The following is a 22,435-nucleotide window of genomic DNA, read 5'->3' on the forward strand; positions in this document are numbered from 1 at the left end:
CACACACCTGTAGTCCCAGCTACTTGGGAGGTTGAGGTAGGAGAATTACTTGAGCCTGGGAGGTGAAGGTTGCAGTGAGCCAAGATCACGCTACTGCACTCCAGCCTGGGCGACAGAGCAAGACCCTGCCTTAAAAGGAAAGAAAATAGTTAACTGCATTTGTGAAGAGGGAACCTTGTGTGTGTGTGTGTGTGTGTGTGTGTGCGCGCGCGCAGTGAATGAAGTGAATGAAGAAGAAAGTGAATGAAGAAGAAAACTGGACTCATACCTGGTCCTGTTTTGTGACAGCCAAGATTCCAAACCCTCATCTCCCCTTATTATTGACTGTTGGTATGTATACTTCTCTTTATTACTGGCAATGTGTATTCAGAACCAAAGGCCTCGTTCTGTCTTTTAGAAACCTCAGATTTGTGCCAACATTTGTTTTTTAGACAGAGGAAACCTATTATTTCTTCTCCTCAATAGTTACCCAATTTTGAGTTCCCACTTGTCCAGGGACTTGGGTTTGATTCTTGATGTTATGAGTTCCAATGATAGTAAATATGTAGATCACCTCTGGGAGCTTAGTGTTCAAAGCTATAGAACCTGGAGGAAAAAGGAGGGGAGAAGGCAGGCAGGGGAGTGAGACTTTAGCTTTCTTCACACATAAAGGGCTGTTTGCAAACTACAGTGTTAACTAAGACTTCATCAGCCAAGGATTTATATTCACATTAAAATCTGAGTTGGCTCTGGGGAGATATCACTGGTGTAAGTTCAAGTAGGATTAACTGCCTCCCAGCAATGCAAATTGGTTTACAACTTTTTTGTTCTGTTCTTTCTTCAGTATTTTTTGGGATATTTTCTTCAATGTTTTTCTTAAACGATAATTTGCAAAAACCATGAAATATTATTTGTGGTTCCACAAATGTCAGAACACCAAAGAAAACCCCTCTTCAGATCCATTAATGAAATTAAAAATTAGGAGAGTTGAGTTTTAATCTCAATCTCCTAAGTAGCCATGTTTAGGTAGGTTGCTTAATAAAATTCTATGCTTAATTTTTTTTAAATTTTCTAAATGGTGATTTTAAAATACTGGTTCTACTTATCTCACAGAATTATTGTTCAGGTTGTGGAAGGATTTTCTTTCTTTCTTTTCTTTTTCTTTTTCTTTGAGACAGGGTCTCATGTTGTTGCCCTGGCTGCAGTGTAGTGGTGCCATTATGGTTCACTGCAGTCTCAAACTCCTGGCCTCAAGTGATTCTCCTGCCTCAGCCTCCTGAGTAGCTGAGACTACAGGTGTTTTCCACCAGGCCCAGCTACTTTTTTTTTTTTTTTTTTTTGAGACGGAGTCTCGCTCTGCCACCCAGGCTGGAGTGCAGTGGCCGGATCTCAGCTCACTGCAAGCTCCGCCTCCCGGGTTCCCGCTATTCTCCTGCCTCAGCCTCCCGAGTAGCTGGGACTACAGGCGCCCGCCACCTCGCCCGGCTAGTTTTTTGTATTTTTAGTAGAGACGGGGTTTCACCGTGTTAGCCAGGATGGTCTCGACCTCCTGACCTCGTGATCCGCCCGTCTCGGCCTCCCAAAGTGCTGGGATTACAGGCTTGAGCCACCGCGCCCGACCAGCTACTTTTTTTTCTATTTTTTTGTAGAGATGAGGGTCTCACTATGTTGTCCAGGCTGGTCACAAACTCTTGGGGCTCAAGTGGTCCTCCTGCCTCAGCCTCCAAAAGCACTAGGATTATAGGTGTCAGCCACTGTGCCTGGCCTGTGAAAGTATTCTATTTTTAAGTTATGAACATTAGATAAATTTCAGACATACTACTACTTAGGCAATTAGATAATAACCTGCTGCTAGTCTGGGGTCAGGATAGGGAGGTGAAGCAGGGACCAGTATCTGGAGGGTTTGGATTTAAAAAGTAAGATTATTCATGATGGATTAAAGACTTAAATGTAAAATCCCAAACCATAAAAACCCTAGAAGAAAATCTAGGCAATACCATTCAGGACATAGGCATAGGCGAAGACTTCATGACTAAAACACCAAAAGCAATTGCAACAAAAGCCAAAATTGACAAATGGGATCTAATTAAAGCAAAGAGCTTCTGCACAGCAAAAGAAACTATCATCAGAGTGAACAGGCAACCTACAGAATGGGAGAAAGTTTTTGCAATCTACCCATCTGACAAAGGGCCAATATCCAGAATCTACAAGGAACTTAAATTTACAAGAAAAAAAAAACCCATCAAAAGGTGGGTGAAGGATATGAACAGACACTTCTCAAAAGAAGACATTTATGCAGCCAATAAACATGAAAAAAAGCTCGTCATCATTGGTCATTAGAGAAATGCAAATCAAAACCACAATGAGATACCATCTCATGCCAGTAAGAATGGTGATTATTAAAAAGTCAGGAAACAACAGATTCTGCCAAGGCTATGGAGAAATAGGAATGCTTTTACACTGTTGGTGGGAGTGTAAATTAGTTCAACCATTGTGGAAGACAGTGTGGCAATTCCTCAAGGATCTAGAACCAGAAATACCATTTGACTCAGCAATCCCATTACTGGGTATATACCCAAAGGATTATAAATCATTCTACTATAAAGACACATGCAAACGTCTGTTTATTGCAGTGCTATTTACAATAGCAAAGACTTGGAACCAACCCAAATGCCCACTGATGATAGACTGCATAAAGAAAATGTGGCACACATACACCATGGAATACTATGCAGCCATAAAAAAGAATTAGTTCATGTCCTTTGCAGGGACGTGGATGAAGCTGGAAGCCATCATTCTCAGCAAAGCAACATGACAGAAAACCAAACTCTACATGTTCTCACTCACAAGTGGGAGTTGAACAATGAGAACACATGGACACAGGAAGGGTAATACCACATACTGAGGCCTGTTGGGGAATGGGGAAAGGGGAGGAAGAGCATTAGGACAAATACCTAACAAATGCAGGGCTTAAAACCTAGATGATTGGTTGATGGGTGCAGCAAACCACCATGGCACATGTATACCTATGTAACAAATCTGCACGTTCTGCACATGTATCCCAGAACTTAAAGTTAAAAAAGCAGGATTACTGGGGGTTGGCAGAGGCCTTTTCTTGAGCTCAGGAATGGATGATGCCACAGAAAGAGCAACTGTGGAAATAAATTCTGGAAATATTTCGCATACCACTTGTAATGCTGTTTTTAAGATAATTGCTTGGGTAAATAAATTCCTTATATATTGACTAGTAAAGAGATACTCAACTTTGTACATTTGATGCCATATTCACTTGCTCTCTAACTTATGTTACCATGGCATTAATTTAGTATAAATAAAAATGCTCTAGGTCTGCTCAGTGCTGAGCCCGGCAATCTCCTGACTTCAACATCTCTTATCCACTAAAGCACACACTATTGTTTACACATGGAAGACTGACTATGCAGCCAGTCTAGTAAGCAAGCAAGCAGGGTCCTACATATTAAAAAAGACCATTCCAGTAAACCATCAAGCCACAGATCAACAAGCTTAATCACAAAAGGTTCTTGAGGGAACAAAGTTGAAGTAATATCCATTGAGTCATTGTGGAACTATCTGTACTTGTGGTTGATTTGCCAGGTAAGCTGGTTTTTCCTCAGTTTTCTCACCTGTTAAACAAGAGGCAGAATGAGGTTATCTCTAAAACATTTCTTGCTTTGAAATACTATTACTCTAAATAAGAGTTCGAAGAAACTCACAAAATACATCCTTGTTAACTCTCAGTAAGCCCAAACAATATGCCAGGACATCACAAAACCAGAAAATTAACAGGACCCCTTGTAGATCAGTCTCTTTGTGCAAAGTGGGGGGGGGAGGGGAATAAAGAACCTCCCCAAAAGTATTAAAAATAGCAACATGTAATGACGAAAAATCTTGTTCCACATTAGGTAGCCACATACAAGAAACACCGTTGGAGATCTACTATGTGCAAGGCACGGTTTAAGTTATTACTGTTCAAGTTTGAAATTACTGTTAACTTGCCGGTAATTTCTTAAACCTAAACTGGTGAATCTCGCCTTGGGTGCACATAAAAGTAAAGCCATGGCCAAGGACGGGGACAGTCTACAAATAAACCAAAAATAAAATACAAGTGACATCATTAAAGGAAAAAAGCCAACACATTGCACAAAGATCAAAGACAAAACGGAGAAACATGTTTGGTTAATACTGGGCTTTTGAGCATTTCATGTGCCTGCGAGGCCCGTCCATCCATCTACACCACACTTCTTCACCATGCTGTTGTAAACCAATGATAAGTCCAGCTTCAGCGCGGACAGGGCGCAGGGTGCAGACCCTGTGCATATCCCAGAATCCCGGACCCACTGCCACTCCACTCTGGGAAGGAAGGCGGCGTTCTCCCTTGGGTGACTGTAAGATAAAGCAGCTTCTTCGATCTCTTCGTCCAATAAGAAAGAAACAAATAAATAGGAAAGGTGTGAGAAGGAAGGGAAGCTCCTTTCTTTTCTGTTTAAATTTCCCGCACCCCTTTACCTCCCCGCCTTCTCAAACGGTCTTTACTTTGCAGAGACCCGGACCACTCAATACCCTGCTCTCCGGGGGAGGGTATTTGGAAAGTAGGCGGGACAGGCCGGATGAATAATTCGGTGTCCGACTTTTCCTGCCTTTGGCGCAGTCCCTCCCCCGCTTCGTTACTCGAGTGCACACGCGGCCGGGCTCTCGGCGCTCGATTGCTTCAGCCTATCACCCTGGGATGCCGCCTGCCGCCGCCGCCGCCGCCACCGCCACCGCCACCGCCACCGCCACCGCCGCGGCTGCCGGGCTTGTGGGATCCACCGCGGAGCCGGAGCCAGAGCTGCGGCCGGAGCTGTGGCCTGAGAGTTAGGGGGCGGGCCGGCTCATTCCAGAAGTAGAGGCCGAGGACAGGCGGGCTAGAACCCGGAGCCACCGCCCCCCTATCCCTCTTCAGGCTGAGGGAACTGGCACTCGGAGCTTCTGAGGCGGCGGCGGCGGGAGCCGGTCAGAGGGGGCGGCCCCTGGCGGCGACGCCCCCAAGCCCAGCCCTGCCCGGCCCCGCTCCATCCCCAGCCAGAGCTTGGTCTGACCGCGAGAGACGCCAGCGGGGCTGAAGAAGGCGGCTCCGAGGAGGTGGGAGGGCGAGCCTCCCCTCCCGGGTTCTTCTGCGTCCTCTCCCGGGAGGGACCCACACACACCTGAGCCCGGATCCACCCTTGGTCGGGGCCACGCTGGATCCTCCTCCCGGCCTGGGTCCCGCCCGCTGGCTGCAGGTGGGCTGCAGCGCCCGAGCCTTGGGCAGTGGGCGACCGGGAAGGAGGTGAGAGGTGTCCGCTTTGGCTGCCGCTCGGGTCCCTGCCCTCGCGGCGCGCTCTCCTCCTCCTCCCCTTCCCACAAGCAGGACGCGGAGCCGCGCGCCCGCCCGCCCCGAAGCCGCCGCCTGGTTCCCCCCCCCCGCCCCGGGGCACCATGGAGCTCTCTCCGTCGTCCGGAGGAGCCGCGGAGGCGCTGTCCTGGCCGGAGATGTTCCCGGCGTTGGAGTCCGACTCGCCGCTGCCCCCGGAGGAACTGGACGCGGTTGTCCCAGTCAGTGGAGCCGTGGCCGGTGGCATGTTGGATCGGATCCTTCTGGAGTCCGTGTGCCAGCAACAGAGCTGGGTCCGGGTGTACGGTAAGGATCATAGGCCGTCTTACAGGCTGGTGTTTCCTATTTTTGCTTGGGCTGAAATTCATTCCCTAGGTCTCAGGCTCATTCCCAGTCATCATCCGTGCTAGGTCAGTTTCCCACATCCCTTTTGTTCTGGGGGTGCATTTCTGACAAGTTTCTTCAGACTGTCACTTGGGCAAGGATGTGACTCAGTATGGGCTTTGGACCTCTTCAGACATCTGCAGTAAGTTTAATGCGGGAGCTGGGCTATCTCAAGACGCAATGCTTAGGCGATTACTCTAGGGGAACTGCCAGGCAATCAGTCTTCAAAAAGGCATGATGGAAAACTCCTTGAAACCAAGTGAATGGGTTTTCGTCTCTTTTTCTTGTTGAGTGAGGCAAGACTGGAAACCAAGATATTATGAAAAAGCAGAGGGTAAGCTAATGAATGAAAAAAAATCCAAACTATGTATTTGATGGGAGTAGACTAATCTATAACCTCTGCCTGAACCTCACTCTCTCTAAAAGCAACCACTTACTCCAACGGGTGTGGATTGTTTCAGATTACACTATTGTTTCTGAATCTCGTTGTAAAGTGACTGGGTTGCCACTCAGCAGGTTAAAAGTGATGAACACACTAAAACTTTCCCTTTCTGCATTCCTGGTAACCACCTCTTTAATTAAAACTGAATGATGAGATTCTATTAGTGTGAGCCTTGTGGCAGCACTAAAACCATGCTGGTTTTGAAAACTCATAGCTTAAGGATTTATAGCCTGGCATTCAGGACTGAGCTGTGGCTTTCCGAAATATTGAAACGGTAAGATGTTTATCGCCTCGCTCACGTGACTACAAAAGACTTTAGTAATGTGGCTGAGTATAAGATGGCAAATTTGAAGCACCTGGGATCAAACACAATGTTAAGATGTTATCCTGCAGTCATGTGCATCTAAGCCTTTAGTGATCAAGTACTTTATGTTTTTTTCTTTCATCTTTCTGAACAGGGCATATGCTTACTGTTCAAGAGTGACCAAGACTTAGAAGGTTTCTTTCTGTATAGTTCAGTTGATTTCAAGACTTCATGTCCATCACTGTTAGAAAGATCATAGAACTAGGAGTCCAGAGATCTAAGTTCTTGCCTCAGTTCTACCACTAAATGGCTGTGTGATTTGCGGCAGATCGAGTCACATTTTTGGCTTGTGATTCCTCATCTGTAAAGTGAGCGGATTGGATTAAGTCATCGCTAGTGGCCCTTTTAATCATAAAAATCGAGCAATTCTTCTTATAACCAGTTCTTAAGGATTTATTTCTGTACCACTCTATTTTGCTGGCTGTTTCTTGATGTTACTCTACTTACCGGAAGACTTAAAGCAAAGGAGTGGAAGACGATGCAAGGTCACCCAGTTTGTTCTCAGCAAATTATATTACAAACTTTGGTGCCCGATTTTCGGTCTGCCTGCTAATCCCACTTAGCTGGTCATTTATAACAAAGGTTGATGAGAATCTGAAAGTGCATATGAATTACAGTATGTTGTAGTTACAACGTTTTCCCATTCTATCATCTTCCTCTCCTTACGCACTTGTTTGGCATACTGTTTTTTTGTGTGATGTTAGAAATAGGGCCATGCTACTCTAAGAATACGTTTATATGATAATTCGGTATTTCAAGTATCCAAAACTATCTGGGTTCTCTGGACCTAGTGTTAACTATCATTCTTCGTTTGTAAGGACATAAACGTCTATAAACGTATGTTGTTTTGTAGTCCATTCCTAGGGTTGTTTTGTGAAATATATATTGTATATTGTGTGTGTGTGTGTGTGTGTGTGTGAGAGAGAGAGAGAGAAAGTTTACGTTATGTTTTTTTCTTTCGTCCTTCTGAACAGGATATATGTTTGTTATTCAAGAGTGACCACGACTTAGAAGTTTTCTTTCTGCATAGTTCAGTTGATTTCAAGACTTCATATCAGACATCACATCACACACACACATGCATACCATGCCTTGCATTTCTGTGACCTAATGCAGACTTTCCACTGCATTGTAACTTTTTTTGTTTTCTCAATTAAACAGAAGTTGTTTTTATTTATTGTTTAGTGTTGCTACTTTCCTTCCTTTGAGGCAGCGCATCCTGGATACTACTTTGTTGTCTTTAGTTTGATGTAAATATTTCAGAACTATTGGATGACTCTTGGTTATGTCCTTAGCTAGTTTTAAGTTGCTTATTGTATGAACAGGGGGTATGTTTGAAAACTTTGAAGTAAAAACTTTGAAATAAAAATAATAGAATGTGGAAAAACAATTTGGAGAATACACTAGTTTTGTTTTTCTTGTTTCTTGTGTGTGTGTTCAAAACCTTCATTGTCTTGGATCATCTAGGTTCTCACGATTTAAAGAGACTTTGATGAGTGTAGTCTAACATGTTTTAGGGAAATCTCCAAATTGGGAACCTAGTCTAGAGGATACAACTAGAAACCTAGAGTATATAACTGGGGATGGAGAACCTGATTTCATTCTGGCTTTGCCACCGATTGGTTGTCTAACTCTGGGCAAGTAGTTTTAACTCATAGTCTTTAGGTTTCAGCATAAAAGTGGAATCTGGAGTAATTGGTATCTGTGGTCCCTTTTAGTTTTAAAGTTGTTTGATTCTGTGGCTTGACCCATTATTTTACCTACAGGTTGGCCTATAATCTTTATCCTGGCTCTTGGGGCCAGGCATTAACCAAGCCCTTAACTTATGTATTTAAATCATGATTGTCAGGGAATTCTGGGGAACAGTTTTATCAAAAGGTCAGTGAACTGAGTTTTCAAAGAAGATATATTGAAGGCAGATGTTTATTTATTTGGAATGTTTTCACAAGATAGGAAGTGAGTATGGGGATGTTGCTTAGGTCTAGCTCATCCAGTTTTGAGACCTAACCTACATAGCCATGTGGGTTCTAAAGATAGGGTAATAATTAGGAGCTTTATTAAGTGCAGTTTACATCTCCTGCAATATACTTCTGTTTCAAATCATGATGGGAACAAATAACAACAGAAGTAACCCCCCCAAAGAACATCTTAACAGGAACCTTTAGAAACAATATTTTATTAGTTTGCCTCACAAAATTTGAAGACTAGGGACTATTTTGAGTTTGTTGTTGATAGGTTTGGCTCCTTGGTTGATAATACATATATATTGTGTACATATGTATATATTGTCATAATACATATACTCAGGGTTTTGTGTATTGCCATGATTTGGAAAGCTTTTCTGGAATATGTTCAGAGCTTTATAATAGGTGGATCTATATTTAGAACACAAACTAATGCACATTTCTGAGATGTGGCTGAGAGAAAAATATTTATGCTGTCTGTCCTAATCTTCATTTTCTTTTAGTTGTAAACGGTTTCATTTGTTGTATTCCAGTATTATAAATTGTGCCCATGCCTTGTCAAGACTATAAAATTTTTGACATCAGGGAGTCTTGTTTATCTTTGTATTCCTATCTTGCCACCCCCTTCATTGTCAACTTGTCTGCCAGATTGGTACCTTGCTCATAGTAAGTCAATGTCTGTTGAATGTTGATCCGTTTGTCCTTTGACCATCCAGATCTCAACCTGACTGATTGTATGGGTGGTAGAGTAGCTTAAACAAAGGCATGCCACAAACAGCTAAATATGGATACAGAATCCAAGAGCATCAAATGCAGAACATTTTTCAGATATTTATAGCCTCAAAGCAAAGTCAATTGGCTGAAAAAGCTCAGCAGCATAGCGAAAGGAAACGGGAGTGGCGAAGCCAGCCTCACTGTCTGTGCTTTCTGGTAAACAATGAGAACATTAAAATTAAATACTTTACCATGAATGGGTGGGGAGTGTAGGACACTCTGGGAGAAATTTAAGATCCCAATCTCTAGGACTCCCTGCGGTGGAGCTCTGCACTCATCAGTGTAACACGTCTGCAAGTATGTGTTCAGATATGCTCTTGGAGAGTTAGAGGGGAAATATAATCAGCACAAGAAAGGGATCAACAAGAAATCTTGTACTTTTAAATTTTAATATTATCAGAAGGAATTAGGTAAAATATTCTTTTAAGAAAATGAATAGCATCAACATTATTACCATTAAGTGTGTATACAGCTCATTGTTTATTGATAACATAGCGACCTGCTGGAAAATTTCAAAGGGCTAGTACTATTTAAGCAAACAGAAGAAAAAAGGAATTAGTCATACTTCATTAAGTACCTTTTAATTCCAGAAATGTGGTAGTTGGAATTTGGTAAGAATTAATAAAAGTTCATATTCATGAAGTGAATATGAGCTGATGAGACAGAAGACTTATCTGGTTGTATTATATGATACTGCTTATGCCTCACCAATTAAGACACAGGATGAGATTTTTAAAAGTTACATTTCTGGAGGGTATGTCTCTAAATTTATTTAAAATGTTGCAACTAGTATTGCTAGAAGAAAATCAGTGAATGTGTATAAAATACATCCCCAAACATGTTCATGTACTTAACTGTTTTAATTTCTTCAGGTACTGTTAATTGAACCTTTACACATGAGTAGTCATATTTTAGAAATGTTTGGAATCTTAAGCTTGAGTTCAATACTTAGGATGTGGCATAGGCTTGTTGATGTTATTAGTTTCCAGTGATTTCCAAATACCTTAAAACACATTAAGAGTAGACAGTTTTTCATTGAAATCAGAAAGAACTTCTAAGAATGCCTAGGTATGTACTGTTTAAGTGACTTTAAATAGCTCCCTTTTTTCTTCTTTTGAGAGAAAATTTGTATGTCTTATTTAAATTCTGTGCTCTATTAATGTAGGTGATAGTTTCATTTATAACATCTTAGTATTGTTCTACCCTCTATCATGTTGGTTTATTGCTATTTGATTTTCAAACAGTAAAAATATTTTTGAGGAATAGAATTATACATCCACAGTCTCTTTTCCACAACCATTTGGACTAGACAGTTATGTTAACATTTCTGCAGTTAAACAAATGAATAGGCCGGGCGTGGTGGCTCATGCCTATAATCCCAGCACTTTGGGAGGCCAAGGCAGGTGGATTGCTTGAGATTAGGAGTTCAAGACCAGCCTAGCCAACATGGTGAAACCCCATTTCTACTAAGGTACAAAGAAATTAGCCAGGCGTGGTGGCATGCACCTGTAATCCCAGCTACTTGGGAGGCTGAGGCAGGAGAATCGCTTGAACCCAGGAGGCGGAGATTGCAGTGAGCTGTGATTGCGCCATTGCACTCCAGCCTGGGCGACTGTCTCAAAAAAAAAAAAAAAAAAAAAAATCATACCAAGCGGTATAAAGACTATAAATAGCCTTATGTCAGTGCAGGTCAGACTTTACTGCCAGAAAAGTTTCATAAAATCTTTTGCTTTTCAGAGCTTTTTTGATTTAGGAATTGCAGATATGGAATTGAGGATCCATACACATCTTCGGACATAAATAATACAAAGTTCTAGAACACCCCTCTTTGAGAATAGTTTGTGTGGATATCCTTTATCTTTTTCAGGTAATAACATTTACTGAACACATTTTTAAAAATGGGCTGGGCGCAGTGGCTCATGCCCATAATTCCAACACTTTAGGAGGCCAAGGTGGGCGGATCACCTGAGGTCAGGAGTTTGAGACCAGCCTGGCCAACATGGTGAAACTTTGCCTCTACTAAAAATACAAAAAACAAAAAACCCAAAAATTAGCAGGATGTGGTGGCACGTGCCTGTAATCCCAGCTACTCAGGAGGCTGAGGCAGGAGAATGGCATGAACCTGGGAGGTGAAGTGTGCAGTGAGCCGAGATTGTGCCACTGCACTCCAGCCTGGGCAACAGAGCGAGACTCAGTCTCAAAAAAAAAAAAAAAAAGGGTATGTACAGTTGTGTCCTACTATATTGAATGAAATTTCTGTGGTTTGCTAAGAAAAAGACGAGATTCACATGACATAGTAGGCTTTACTAAGATTACTAAGGAAATGGTGGCAAGGTAGTGGTTTCTGATCCTTTGTTTCATTAGAAGGAAGGATGAGGTAAGTTGAAATAGAGGGTTTATGTAATTGTTCTTTGCAGTTGCTTTCTTCAGTAGCACAAAGAGATTTGATCACCTTTTAAGTAGGTGAACCACAAAAAAGCATTCAACTAATGACAGTTAATTCAGAAAAACTTCAGCTGTCTGCTCCCTTGTCCCTCCCTATTGGAAAAACTTTTAACTAACTAGAGAGTTGTTTGGTCTTGTTAACCAGGAGGAGGAGTTTGAAGTGTGCTAAGGGCACTACTAAAATTGCTTCACCCTGTCTTGGCAGAGGGATGATTGCTGTCTGATGTTTGTAAAAACTCCTTTCTTCCCAAAGGCTGTCAAGTACTTCTAAGACTAGTATGTAGAAAACTGCAAATTTTGTGTAGTTGATTTTATAGTGAGAGCGCAGCCCATCAAGAAGTAATGTGGTACACAAACAGAAGGAAAAAGAGAAGTCTTGAGGCCCAGTGCAGTGAGTGGTGTTAGTGAGTATATAGTAAACAAAAGAAATAAAAATTGAACCCTTGAAGGCATAACAACATTTCATTTGCTACTAGACTATGATACGGAAGTTACCAGTTTCCTAATCTCTACAGCTGGGTTCAGATATGAGACATCTGAATTTTACCTTCCCTTACTGGGTGTTAGTAACATCAGTTAATTGTCTTTGTTGGCTTTGCTTATAAGGGTTCAATTTAGATCCTGATTTTATTTTTACCCCTCCATAAATTATCTTCAACATTGCTCAAGTTCCGTTCACATTGTGTCACTTGTAGCAGACTTTCTAAAAGTACTCCTTATTTCCATCCCTGAGTCTAAGGGATTGGTAATACTTATAGATACTGATTGAGAGAGTGAAAAATTTAGTGAGGGGAAAATATTCAACGTAGAAAAGAAAACAAAATTCAGTAGAATAATCTGAAAAGTTAAAATGAAACCTTAAAGTCAATAGGTTTTGATATTTTTCAAAGCAATCCTTTAGGTTTTCTCATTAAAGAAACTGGCTCAGGAAGTTTAGCTCATTCCCAAAATTGGAGACAGACTCTACAGTTTGTCAGGATTGGAACTCTTAACTTCAGATTCCTCAGCCTCCTGATTTAGCTTCTAGATCTTACTGCTTTCCCTTAGGGAGATGGCCTCTCAAAGCTGAAGGTCAGGAAAACTCGACAGTGAGAAATACCAGATTGTTAGTTTCACAGCCTTTTAAGGGAAATGCTGGAAATACCATTACCTAGGTAACAGAAAACAAAAATGGACAAAACATCCATAAAGTAGGAGGATGAGAATAATTTCATAATAAGCCTTAAGAGATAGACCAGAGGACAGATGAGATTTTTTTTCATATTTTTCCTAAGCTCATTATCCATACTTTTTTTGGTGCTGTAATTGGAAGTGATGTCTGAAGAAAATTTGAATTTCATGTATGATGCTTAGAACCCTGAATAATGCCTAATAACTTTGTACCTTCCACTTGAATTTCTAACCTCTGATTCCTGTCATTAAAAATTAATACCCTTTTTCTGATTATGAATATAATTTGTGCTTAACATAAAGAATTAGAATTTTAGGAAAAACCAAAATTAAAATCATTTATAATTCCACCTCTTAGAGATAACTATTTTTTTTTTTTTTTAATATTGTGTTTTAGAGACGGGGTCTCATTCTGTTGCCCAGGGTAGTGCAGTAGGCCAGTCACAGCTCATGCCTGGGTTGGAGTGCAGTGGCACAGTCCTAGCTTACGTAATCACCATTGCCTGGGCTCAGGGGATCCTTCCACCTCAGCCTCCCGAATAGCTGGGACTACATGAGTGTGCTACCATACCTGGCTGAGATAATTATTCTTTTAATATTTTATTGTGTTTTATTCCAGTCTTTTTTGTGTACAGATTTTTTTGTATTAATACATATTTGGTATCATACTGCATATATTTTACATTCTACTTTTTTCTCTTAAGTGTATTTTCTCATGTTATTGAAAACATTAACAAATTTTTTCAAATATATTTTTATTAATTTATTTAAAAAAACAGGTAATATATTCCTTTGTTACAAAATTCAGAGTATAAAAAGATATTCCATGCGATCTCCCTTACCTTTCCTCCTTGCCTCTACAACTTGCCATCTGGCAGGCATTGTCCCTCTTCCCAATCAATAGATACTTGAAATTGTTATGTATCTTTCCATACCTATTCCATGTGCGTAGAAGCAAATATAGAGATAGATAGTTATGTAAAAATCCTGCCATAAGTGGGGTCCAAGAAATCTAGTTTACAAAAAATTCAGGATTGTATTTCTGTAAGGTTAGTGAAATGACCAGAACAAACCTGCAAATGAAGTTGGCCGTGAGTTCTGGGGGTCTGGAGCCAGTAAATTTTTTTATATCTGAAGTGATATCACAGGTTTTTACTGTATATATGCATTTTTCTCTATTTTTTCACATGATAACCCATTAGAATTAATTTTTATCTGCACTTTGAGATTCCTTCTTCCTTCCTCCTCTGCCCGTCATTTATTAATGTATCTCAGATATATTTTCCTTTCATTTTATAAAGAGGTCACTCATTCTTTTTATGACTGCATAATGCCTGAATTAACCATAACTCATTTAGTTATTCCCCAAGTTTTGCTAGTACACGTGATTCTGCCGTGAATAATCTTGAGTATAAGCCATTTTGCTTGTGTATGAGTATATCGGTAAGAAAAATTCATAGAATTGCTAGGTCAAAGGTACGTACGTGTATTTGTAATTTTGAAAGATATTGCCAAATTGCCCTACCTATCTGTACTTTGCCCGCAACATATGAGAGTGCCTGTCTCCCCACACATAGTGAATTATCACGAAATTTTGAATCAAACAATCTGACAGGTAAAAATGGTATCTTAATTTTTTTATATCTCTTATATTAAGCGTGATTGAACATCTTTTCATTTTTAAGAGCCATTTAAATATAACCTTTTCTGTGAACTGTACATCTTTTGCCCATTTTTATTGGGTTCTTGGATCTTTTTCTTAGTGATTTGTAGGAACTATTAGTATATTAAGCAAAGCATACTAAGGTACTCTTAGTATTTAAGTAAAGAACCTTTTATCTGCAACAGTTGTCAGTATTTTCATTTTTCTTATGGTATTCCCCCCACCCTTATGAAGAAATCATTCTTATACAACTGAATGTATCAGGTTTTTCTTTTATGGCTTTTTGGTTTTATGTCATAGTTAGAATGGCCTTTCCTGGGAGTTCTCTGGACCTTTATTTTATAATCTCAGAATAGGAAAGCCCATTCTTTTTTTTTCCCCCTCTATATACCCTAAGTACGTAAATACCCTTGGGGGACAAAAAAAAGAATGAGTTTTCCTATTCTGAGGTTATAAAATAATTCTCTCTTGGTTTATCTAGTATTTCTTTGGTTTTATTTTTTACATTCAAATCTTTGATCCAGTCTGGTATTAAATATGAGATATGGATCCAATTTCATTTTTTAAAAGATGGCTTTCCAGTTGTCCTACCATCATTTGTTGAAGAATCCAACTTTTTCCTACTGATTTAAGAAGACTTCTTTATTCTATACAAGATTGGCATTTATATTTTGGTTTATTTCAAGATTTTCTATTCTCTTCTATTGGTCTGTTTATATTCATGTGCCAGTATCACACATCTTTATTACTGAGACTTTATAATATGAAAATATAATTTTTAATGACTAATTTAACATTTAACCATTGTTCTATTTTAGATGTTAACATTTTTCAAAAATTTTAATGCTTTACTGATTTGTCCTTGTGCACAAATCTTTGAACCAAACTTCTGAATGTTTTCTTACGCTGAATTCCTAGAAGAATATGAAATGTTTTTAAAGGCCTGAGACTTAGTGCCAAATTGGTGAAGCCTTCCTGGAAAGTAATTCCTGCCTCTAGTATGTGAAATATAGCTCATAATTTTAAGTTCTACTGCTGTGTTGCTACCTTCAATGTATTAAAGGTATTAAAATCTTTTTACATAAATTTTATATAATGCCTTAAACGTTACTTAGCACATATTAAATGCCTTGAGTCCTTATGCCTTTAAGACTGTCCTTCAAAAACTTAGTTGTTGTTCAAATGGTACTCCTTTTGATTAATGGCATATTTCCAAGTGAATGAGGGAAGGGCGAAAGTATAGACTCAAAGCAATTGGTCTGCTAAAGGTCAAATCCATGACCATGGACTTATTTGTAGTATGTCAGACCCTCCAACTGAAATAACTTGATGCAGACATATGTTTTAGGTATTCCAAGAAGCACACAGTTGGTCACTTATCTCAGCTAGGAGGAGTTGACATTCATGAAAGTTCTTTTGAACATGGTTTGAATATGGTTTCATTTAGTTTTACCTGGATGAGTGATTGAGTTGTATGTCTTATATAATACTGTGTAAACAAGCCAGTTTTATAGCATGGGATTACTTTAGGTATGTTCTGAGGAAAGTTTATCATAATGTTAAACAAAGCCAAATCCAAGTAAAGGCAACAAGAACTAATATTAATGACTAAAGTAATTTAAAATCTTTTCTTCAGAGAAAACAATGGCGGGAATAGGAATTTGACTATGGAAAAAAATCATATTTTATATAGACCATTAACAAAGTTAACCAAATTTTCTTTTACCAGTTAGCTGTTTAGCGTGTAATACATAAGCATAAGCTTGTCTTGCTAGGCCAGAAAGGAGCAAACTTAGAAAAAGAACAAACTGTTTAACTTTTAACAATGACTTAGAGTGGTTTGAAAGTGAAATGAAAAAATAATTCCTTATCCAGTTAATACTCTGGAGGTTTGTAGAAAAATTTGTTTAATTCAGGCAGGATAGAATATGCAAATATCTTGCTCCATAAATAAGTACTAAATAATGAAGACATACGAAGGATATGATATAATGGGAAAGTATGGCAGTATTTTTGTCAGTTTTTGAAGTGTATGAAATTACTAGACACATTGTCTTTTTGTTTTTTGGGTTTTTTCTTTTTTTTTGAGACAGAGTCTTGTTCAGTCACTACGCTGGAGTGCTGTGACACTATCTTGGCTCACTGTAGCCTGGACCTCCCAGGCTCAAGGGATCCTCCTACCTTCTACTAAGTAGCTGGTACTTCAGGTGTGTACCACCGCACCCAGCTAGTTTTTTGTTTACTTTTTTTAGAGACGAGGTCTCACTATGTTGCCCAGGCTGATTCCAAACTCCTGAGCTCAAGCAATCCTCCTGCCCCAGCCTTCCAAAGTGCTGTGATTATAGGCATGAGCTGCTATACTTGGCCATATTTTCTTTTTGAACTCAGTAAAAATCAATTGTAGTTTTAAAGCATTTTACTAATTTAGTACATGGAAACATGAAATCGCTGTAGATGACATTATTGTTAGGAGTTAATCTATAACTCTGTTGATCTGAGGGATACACTGACAAGGTGAAGATTATTATTGTTTTGTTTTTCAGTTCTTGTAATGAAAATTTTTTACTGTCATATTTTATGTAATAATTTTCCAGAAAGGATAGCCTTTACACTATCTCCAGGGTAGTGACTGACAGCATTAAAAATCTTTTTGCCTGGCTATAATCTATATTTGCATGTCCCAGTTTGTGCTGAAGTATAGTATATCCACAATTACAGATTTCCCTCCATGGTTCCCTTAGGCTTGACTGTGTACAACTTTATGTGTATTTGTAAATTTCAAGAATGCCCTTGAGTGAGGAAACCCAAGGCCTTTCTATTGCATGTTCCTATTTTGAAATGGCTGCTTTTTGTCCAAGTGGTTGGTGATTACTCTGTATCAATGTATGGACCTTGAATAAGATGGCCAGTACAGTAGCTACCAACTAACAAAAGATATGTTGTAATGTCTAAAACAATGACTTTACTTTTAATGTTGTCTGGTTTCACAAAGACTTCATAGTAATTTTCCTTTTTATAGAAGATAAAATTTATATTCCTGTTTTTGAATCTAGCTTGATAACATGGTTAAGAAAGAACAATATCATATGGTGATTCCTATTGAAATAGAAAGATACCCCAGATATAGTCAGATTTCTTCCTGTTTTGTTCAGGTCAGAAAGTCTTCAGTCATTCTTTTGCAAGTGCAGCCAAAATAAGCTTAAGAGAACATTTTCAGTTATTTGCATTTTAGGTTGCAGTTTTGGTCTATACTGAGATTATCATGCCAGAGTGTCACCTTGAGAGAGGCTTGACTTTGAAATATCTGTTAGCTGATCATCTTTCTTTTCCTGTAGCTTAACTAGCGTAATAAATTTCCCCATATATATCCGATAATATTATTCTGTTTACCTGTGAGCATATTGTATGAAATTATATGTTTTTAGAGTTGCTTTTTCCCTACAATCTTGAAAAACCTTGCATTTTTTTCTCCCAACAAACTTAGTAAACATGATAAGTCATTTCTCCATTGTATCAGGGAAATAATTGTGAAAAAGTTAGTGACCCCTAACGATTCTTGGTGAAGTGAGATGATTACTATTTGGCTCCCAATCCAGTAGTTTTCTCTTTTTTTTTTTTGAGGCGGTGTCTCGCTCTGTCGCCCTGACTGGAGTGCAGTGGCCGGATCTCAGCTCACTGCAAGCTCCGCCTCCCGGGTTCACGCCATTCTCCTGCCTCAGCCTCCCGAGCAGCTGGGACTACAGGCGCCCGCCACCTCGCCCAGCTAGTTTTTTGTATTTTTAGTAGAGACGGGGTTTCACCGTGTTAGCCAGGATGGTCTCGATCTCCTGACCTCGTGATCCTCCCGTCTCGGCCTCCCAAAGTGCTGGGATTACAGGCTTGAGCCACCGCGCCCGGCCACTCCAGTAGTTTTCTCTATTATTGAAGTTCACATTTACTGTTTTAAATTTAACATATTTGTGTTAAAATGTATTATAGGTATTTTTGTGCTTTTCTAAGTTGTCTTAGAATTTAACAGTATGTCTTACTGTATCTTCTCTGCTTCTTTGAGACCCATGTGGATAACAACAGATGTTGAGTTCTTTGGTGAACTGCAGGAATAAAAGTGAGGATGCTAGATAGAGTAACCAATAAATTATTTTGTGGTTTTTTTTTATTATGGTAAATATAGCAAACTTTCATTTTAACCCTCATAAGTGTACAATTTAATGACATTAAATACATTCACAGTGTTGTGTAACCATCACTACTACCTATACGCCAAATGTTTTCATCGTCTTCAAACTTCCCATTAAACAGTGACTCTCCCTTTCCCCTCCTCTTAGCAGCTGGTAACCTCTATTCTTTCTGTCTCCATGAATTTGCCTATTCTTGGTACCTCATATAGGTGAAATAATACATTTGTCCTCCTATGTCTGACTTATTCACCAAGCTTAATGGCCTCAAGGTCCATTCTTGTAATATGTATAAAAATTTCATTTTTTATGGCTAAATAAATATTCCTTTGTATGCGTAAACTACATTTTTTATCCATTCATCTGTTGATGGACATTTGGGTTGTTTCCACATTTTGTCTGTTTTGAATAATGCTGCTATGAGCTTTGGTATACAAATATCTATTTGAGTCTCTGCTTTCCATTCTTGTATACCTAGGGGTGGAAATGCTGGGCATATGGTTGTTCTATATTTAGCCTTTTGAGAAACCGCCAAACTGTTTTGGTACAGCAGCTGTATGTACCCTTTTACATCCTTACCAGCAATGCACAAGGGTTCCAATTACTCCATTTCCTTGCCAACATTTATTATTCATTTTTGGTTTAACCATCCTAGTAGGTGTGAAGTGATATTCTATTGTGGTTTTTATTTGTATTTACATAATGATTAATGATATTGAGCATCTTTTTATTGCTTATTGGCCATTTGTGTATCTTCTTTGGAGACATGTCTATTCAAGTCCTTTTTTTTTGCATGAATTCTCAGTAGATATATTGGTATTTTTTAGATTGTCACTGATGGTGTTAATTCTACATATTAATCTTAACTTTCGTAACTGTGACAGTCATGAGCATGATGATAATGATGATAATGAGAAAACTTGTTAAGTGTTTACTGTGAACCTGGCACAGTTCTAAGTGCTTTATGCCTGTTAACTTATCTAATCTTTATAACTACACTATCAGGTAAATATTGTTGTTTTTATCATTTTATAGATGAGGAATTGTAGGCATAAAGATGTAGAGGAACTTGTCCAGCATCATACAGAAAGCAAGTGGCCGATGTGGGATTCGAATCTAGACAGTTCCTCTCAAATCTGTGCTCTGAATCGCTATATAATTTGACTTTTCACAAATAAAGAATGCAAGTAGTTATTATAAAAAGTATTCAGTATGATGTTTGTTAATTTGTATCCCAATCCTGTAGTTTACTTATGAGTTTTATATTAGCACCATGACTGTAAAATAATGACATTTGTGATGCTTGATACGCTTTGGATGTCATGATTTTACAGAATGTCTTCATCGAGTTGTGTAAGTTTTATTAACTGTAGATAATAGGAGGAAGCTCTATGTGGGTGAGCCATTTGAATAGTTCTTTATTTTAAAAAGGTTAAACAAAGTCTGTTAGCTCTCTAAAATTCGTGTATTTTTAGCAGTAATATAAAATATGAACTTTTTTTTCTATAAAACCATGCCTTTCTAGGCCTATTACTTATGTTTGATCAAGCCAGTGAGACTACTGATAGTTAAGAAACCACACAATCTTAAGAACCACAAGTTGTATTCATCTGGGACATAGCTTTATTTACTCCAGGATTTATTCAGGTGGCTCTCTACTTTAATATTAGTAATTCTGGGAAAGAGAATTCACTTTCACAGAAGCAGGTCAGCCAAATCGTTGTTCAGAGCTTGGCCTTACGGGAGATATTTTAGGACATTGATAGAATTCACAGGTTTTTTGTTTTGTTTTGTTTTTTCCTAGATGAGGATCTTGCTGTGTTGCCCAGGCTGGTCTTAAACTCCTGAAGTCAAGCAATTCTCTTGCTTTAGTCTGCCAGGGAGCTGGGATTATAGGTGCATGCTTGTCTACTCACCTTCACATGTTCTTTTCTAAAAGCTCAGGAACACTGTGGGCTCTTAGTAAGCCTAGTTCTCTTTCTCTAAGTTCCTCTTGAGCCTGACTATACTTATGGTACATATGCTTTATAATTCATAATTTATATCCCAGGGTTTGGATTTCAAGGACTCAGAAACTTAAAGCATGATTCATACACACAAAACTGTGAATCAGTTTTGAAATTTAACTCAATTTCTTTTTTTTTTTTTTGAGACGGAGTCTCGCTCTGTCGCCCAGACTGGAGTGCAGTGGCTGGATCTCGACTCACTGCAAGCTCCGCCTCATGGGTTTACACCATTCTCCTGCCTCAGCCTCCCGAGTAGCTGGGACTACAGGCGTCCGCCACCTCGCCCGGGTAGTTTTTTTGTATTTTTTAGTAGAGACGGGGTTTCACCGTGTTAGCCAGGATGGTCTCGATCTCCTGACCTTGTAATCCGCCCCTCTCGGCCTCCCAAAGTGCTGGGATTACAGGCTTGAGCCACTGCGCCCGGCCTTAACTCACTTTCTTACAAATAGGTTGCAGTTCTTAAAAATCTGCGGTTCTGTTTTGGCCAATGTAGCAACAGGAAGTGAGTTACAGTATTTCATTCTGGTCAATTCATATATCTTTTTAGAAACCAGATTTTGGTGAGGCCTGGTTGGCTCACGTCTATAATCCTAATATTTTGGGAGGCTAAGGCTGGAGAATCTCTTGAGGCCAGGAGTTGGAGACCAACCTGGGCAACATAGTGAAAACCTGTCTCTACAAAAAATAAATTAGCCAGGTGTCGTGGCCTGCACTTGTAGTCCTAGCTACTTGGGAGGCTGAAGTGGGAGGATTGCTTGAGCCTAGAAGTTCAAGTCTACAGTGAACTGTGATCATGCTACTGCACTTCAGCCTGAGCTACAGAGTGAGACACCATCTCTAAAACAAACAAACAAAAAAACGGATTCAGTAGGATACTTGAAACAACAAACTACACATCTTTAAAGTGTAATTTGATGTATTTGAAATAAGTAACCATGAAACCATTACCACAATCAAGAAAATGAACACTTATTTTGTCTAAAAAGTTTATTTGCATCCCTTTGTAATTACTCCCTTTCCCCAGCCTAACACTAGACAGCTACTAATCTTTCTATCTGTACAGATTAGTTTGGATTTTGAAGAATTTTATGTACATTCATCCTTCAGTATTTACCAGGGGATTGGTTCCAGGGTCCCAACAGGTACCAAAATCCTCAGATGCTCAAGTTCCATATATAAAATGGCATACTATTTGCATATAGTTTAGGCTTATCCTTCCATATACTTTAAACCATTCCTAGATTACATAAAATACCTAATACAATGTACATTCTGTGTGAATAGTTTTTATACTCTCTCTCTCTCTCTATATATATATATTTGTGTGTGTGTGTATGTGTATATATATATATATCTTTTTTTGAGACAGAGTCTCGCTCTGTCACCCAGGGGAGTACAGTGGTATGATCCTGGCTCACTGCAACCTCCACCTTCCAGGTTCATGCTATTCTTATGCCTCAGCCTCCTGAGTAGCTGGGATTAAAGCACGCACTACCATGCCTGGCTAATTTTTTGTATTTTTTGTAGAGATGGGGTTTCATCATGTTGCCCAGGCTGGTCTTGAACTCCCGAGCTCAGGTAATCCGTCTGCCTCAGCCTCCCAAATTTGGGATTTGCTGGGATTACAGGATTGAGCCACTATACCTGGCCGTATTGTATTGTTTTTTAAAATTTGTATCTACGTTTTTTATAGTT

At 39.3% G+C, this 22,435-nt stretch overlaps 1 protein-coding gene across 4 annotated transcripts in view; it reads left to right on the forward strand.

Annotated features, from left to right (window-relative positions):
* The first annotated feature begins 4,600 nt into the window (after positions 1 to 4,600).
* Positions 4,601 to 22,435, forward strand: part of RASAL2 (RAS protein activator like 2) — a 393,297-nt gene continuing 375,462 nt past the window's right edge. For all 4 annotated transcript variants that reach the window (XM_033200815.1, XM_033200816.1, XM_033200817.1 and 1 more), the window contains exon 1: positions 4,601 to 5,659. In XM_033200815.1, the coding sequence (XP_033056706.1) occupies positions 5,458 to 5,659 (202 nt within the window). In that variant the 5' untranslated portion in view covers positions 4,601 to 5,457. The remainder of the gene's footprint in view (positions 5,660 to 22,435) is intronic.

The sequence above is a fragment of the Trachypithecus francoisi genome, unplaced genomic scaffold (genome assembly GCF_009764315.1).
Source record: "Trachypithecus francoisi isolate TF-2019V2 unplaced genomic scaffold, Tfra_2.0 Lachesis_group5, whole genome shotgun sequence".
NCBI lineage: Eukaryota > Metazoa > Chordata > Mammalia > Primates > Cercopithecidae > Trachypithecus > Trachypithecus francoisi.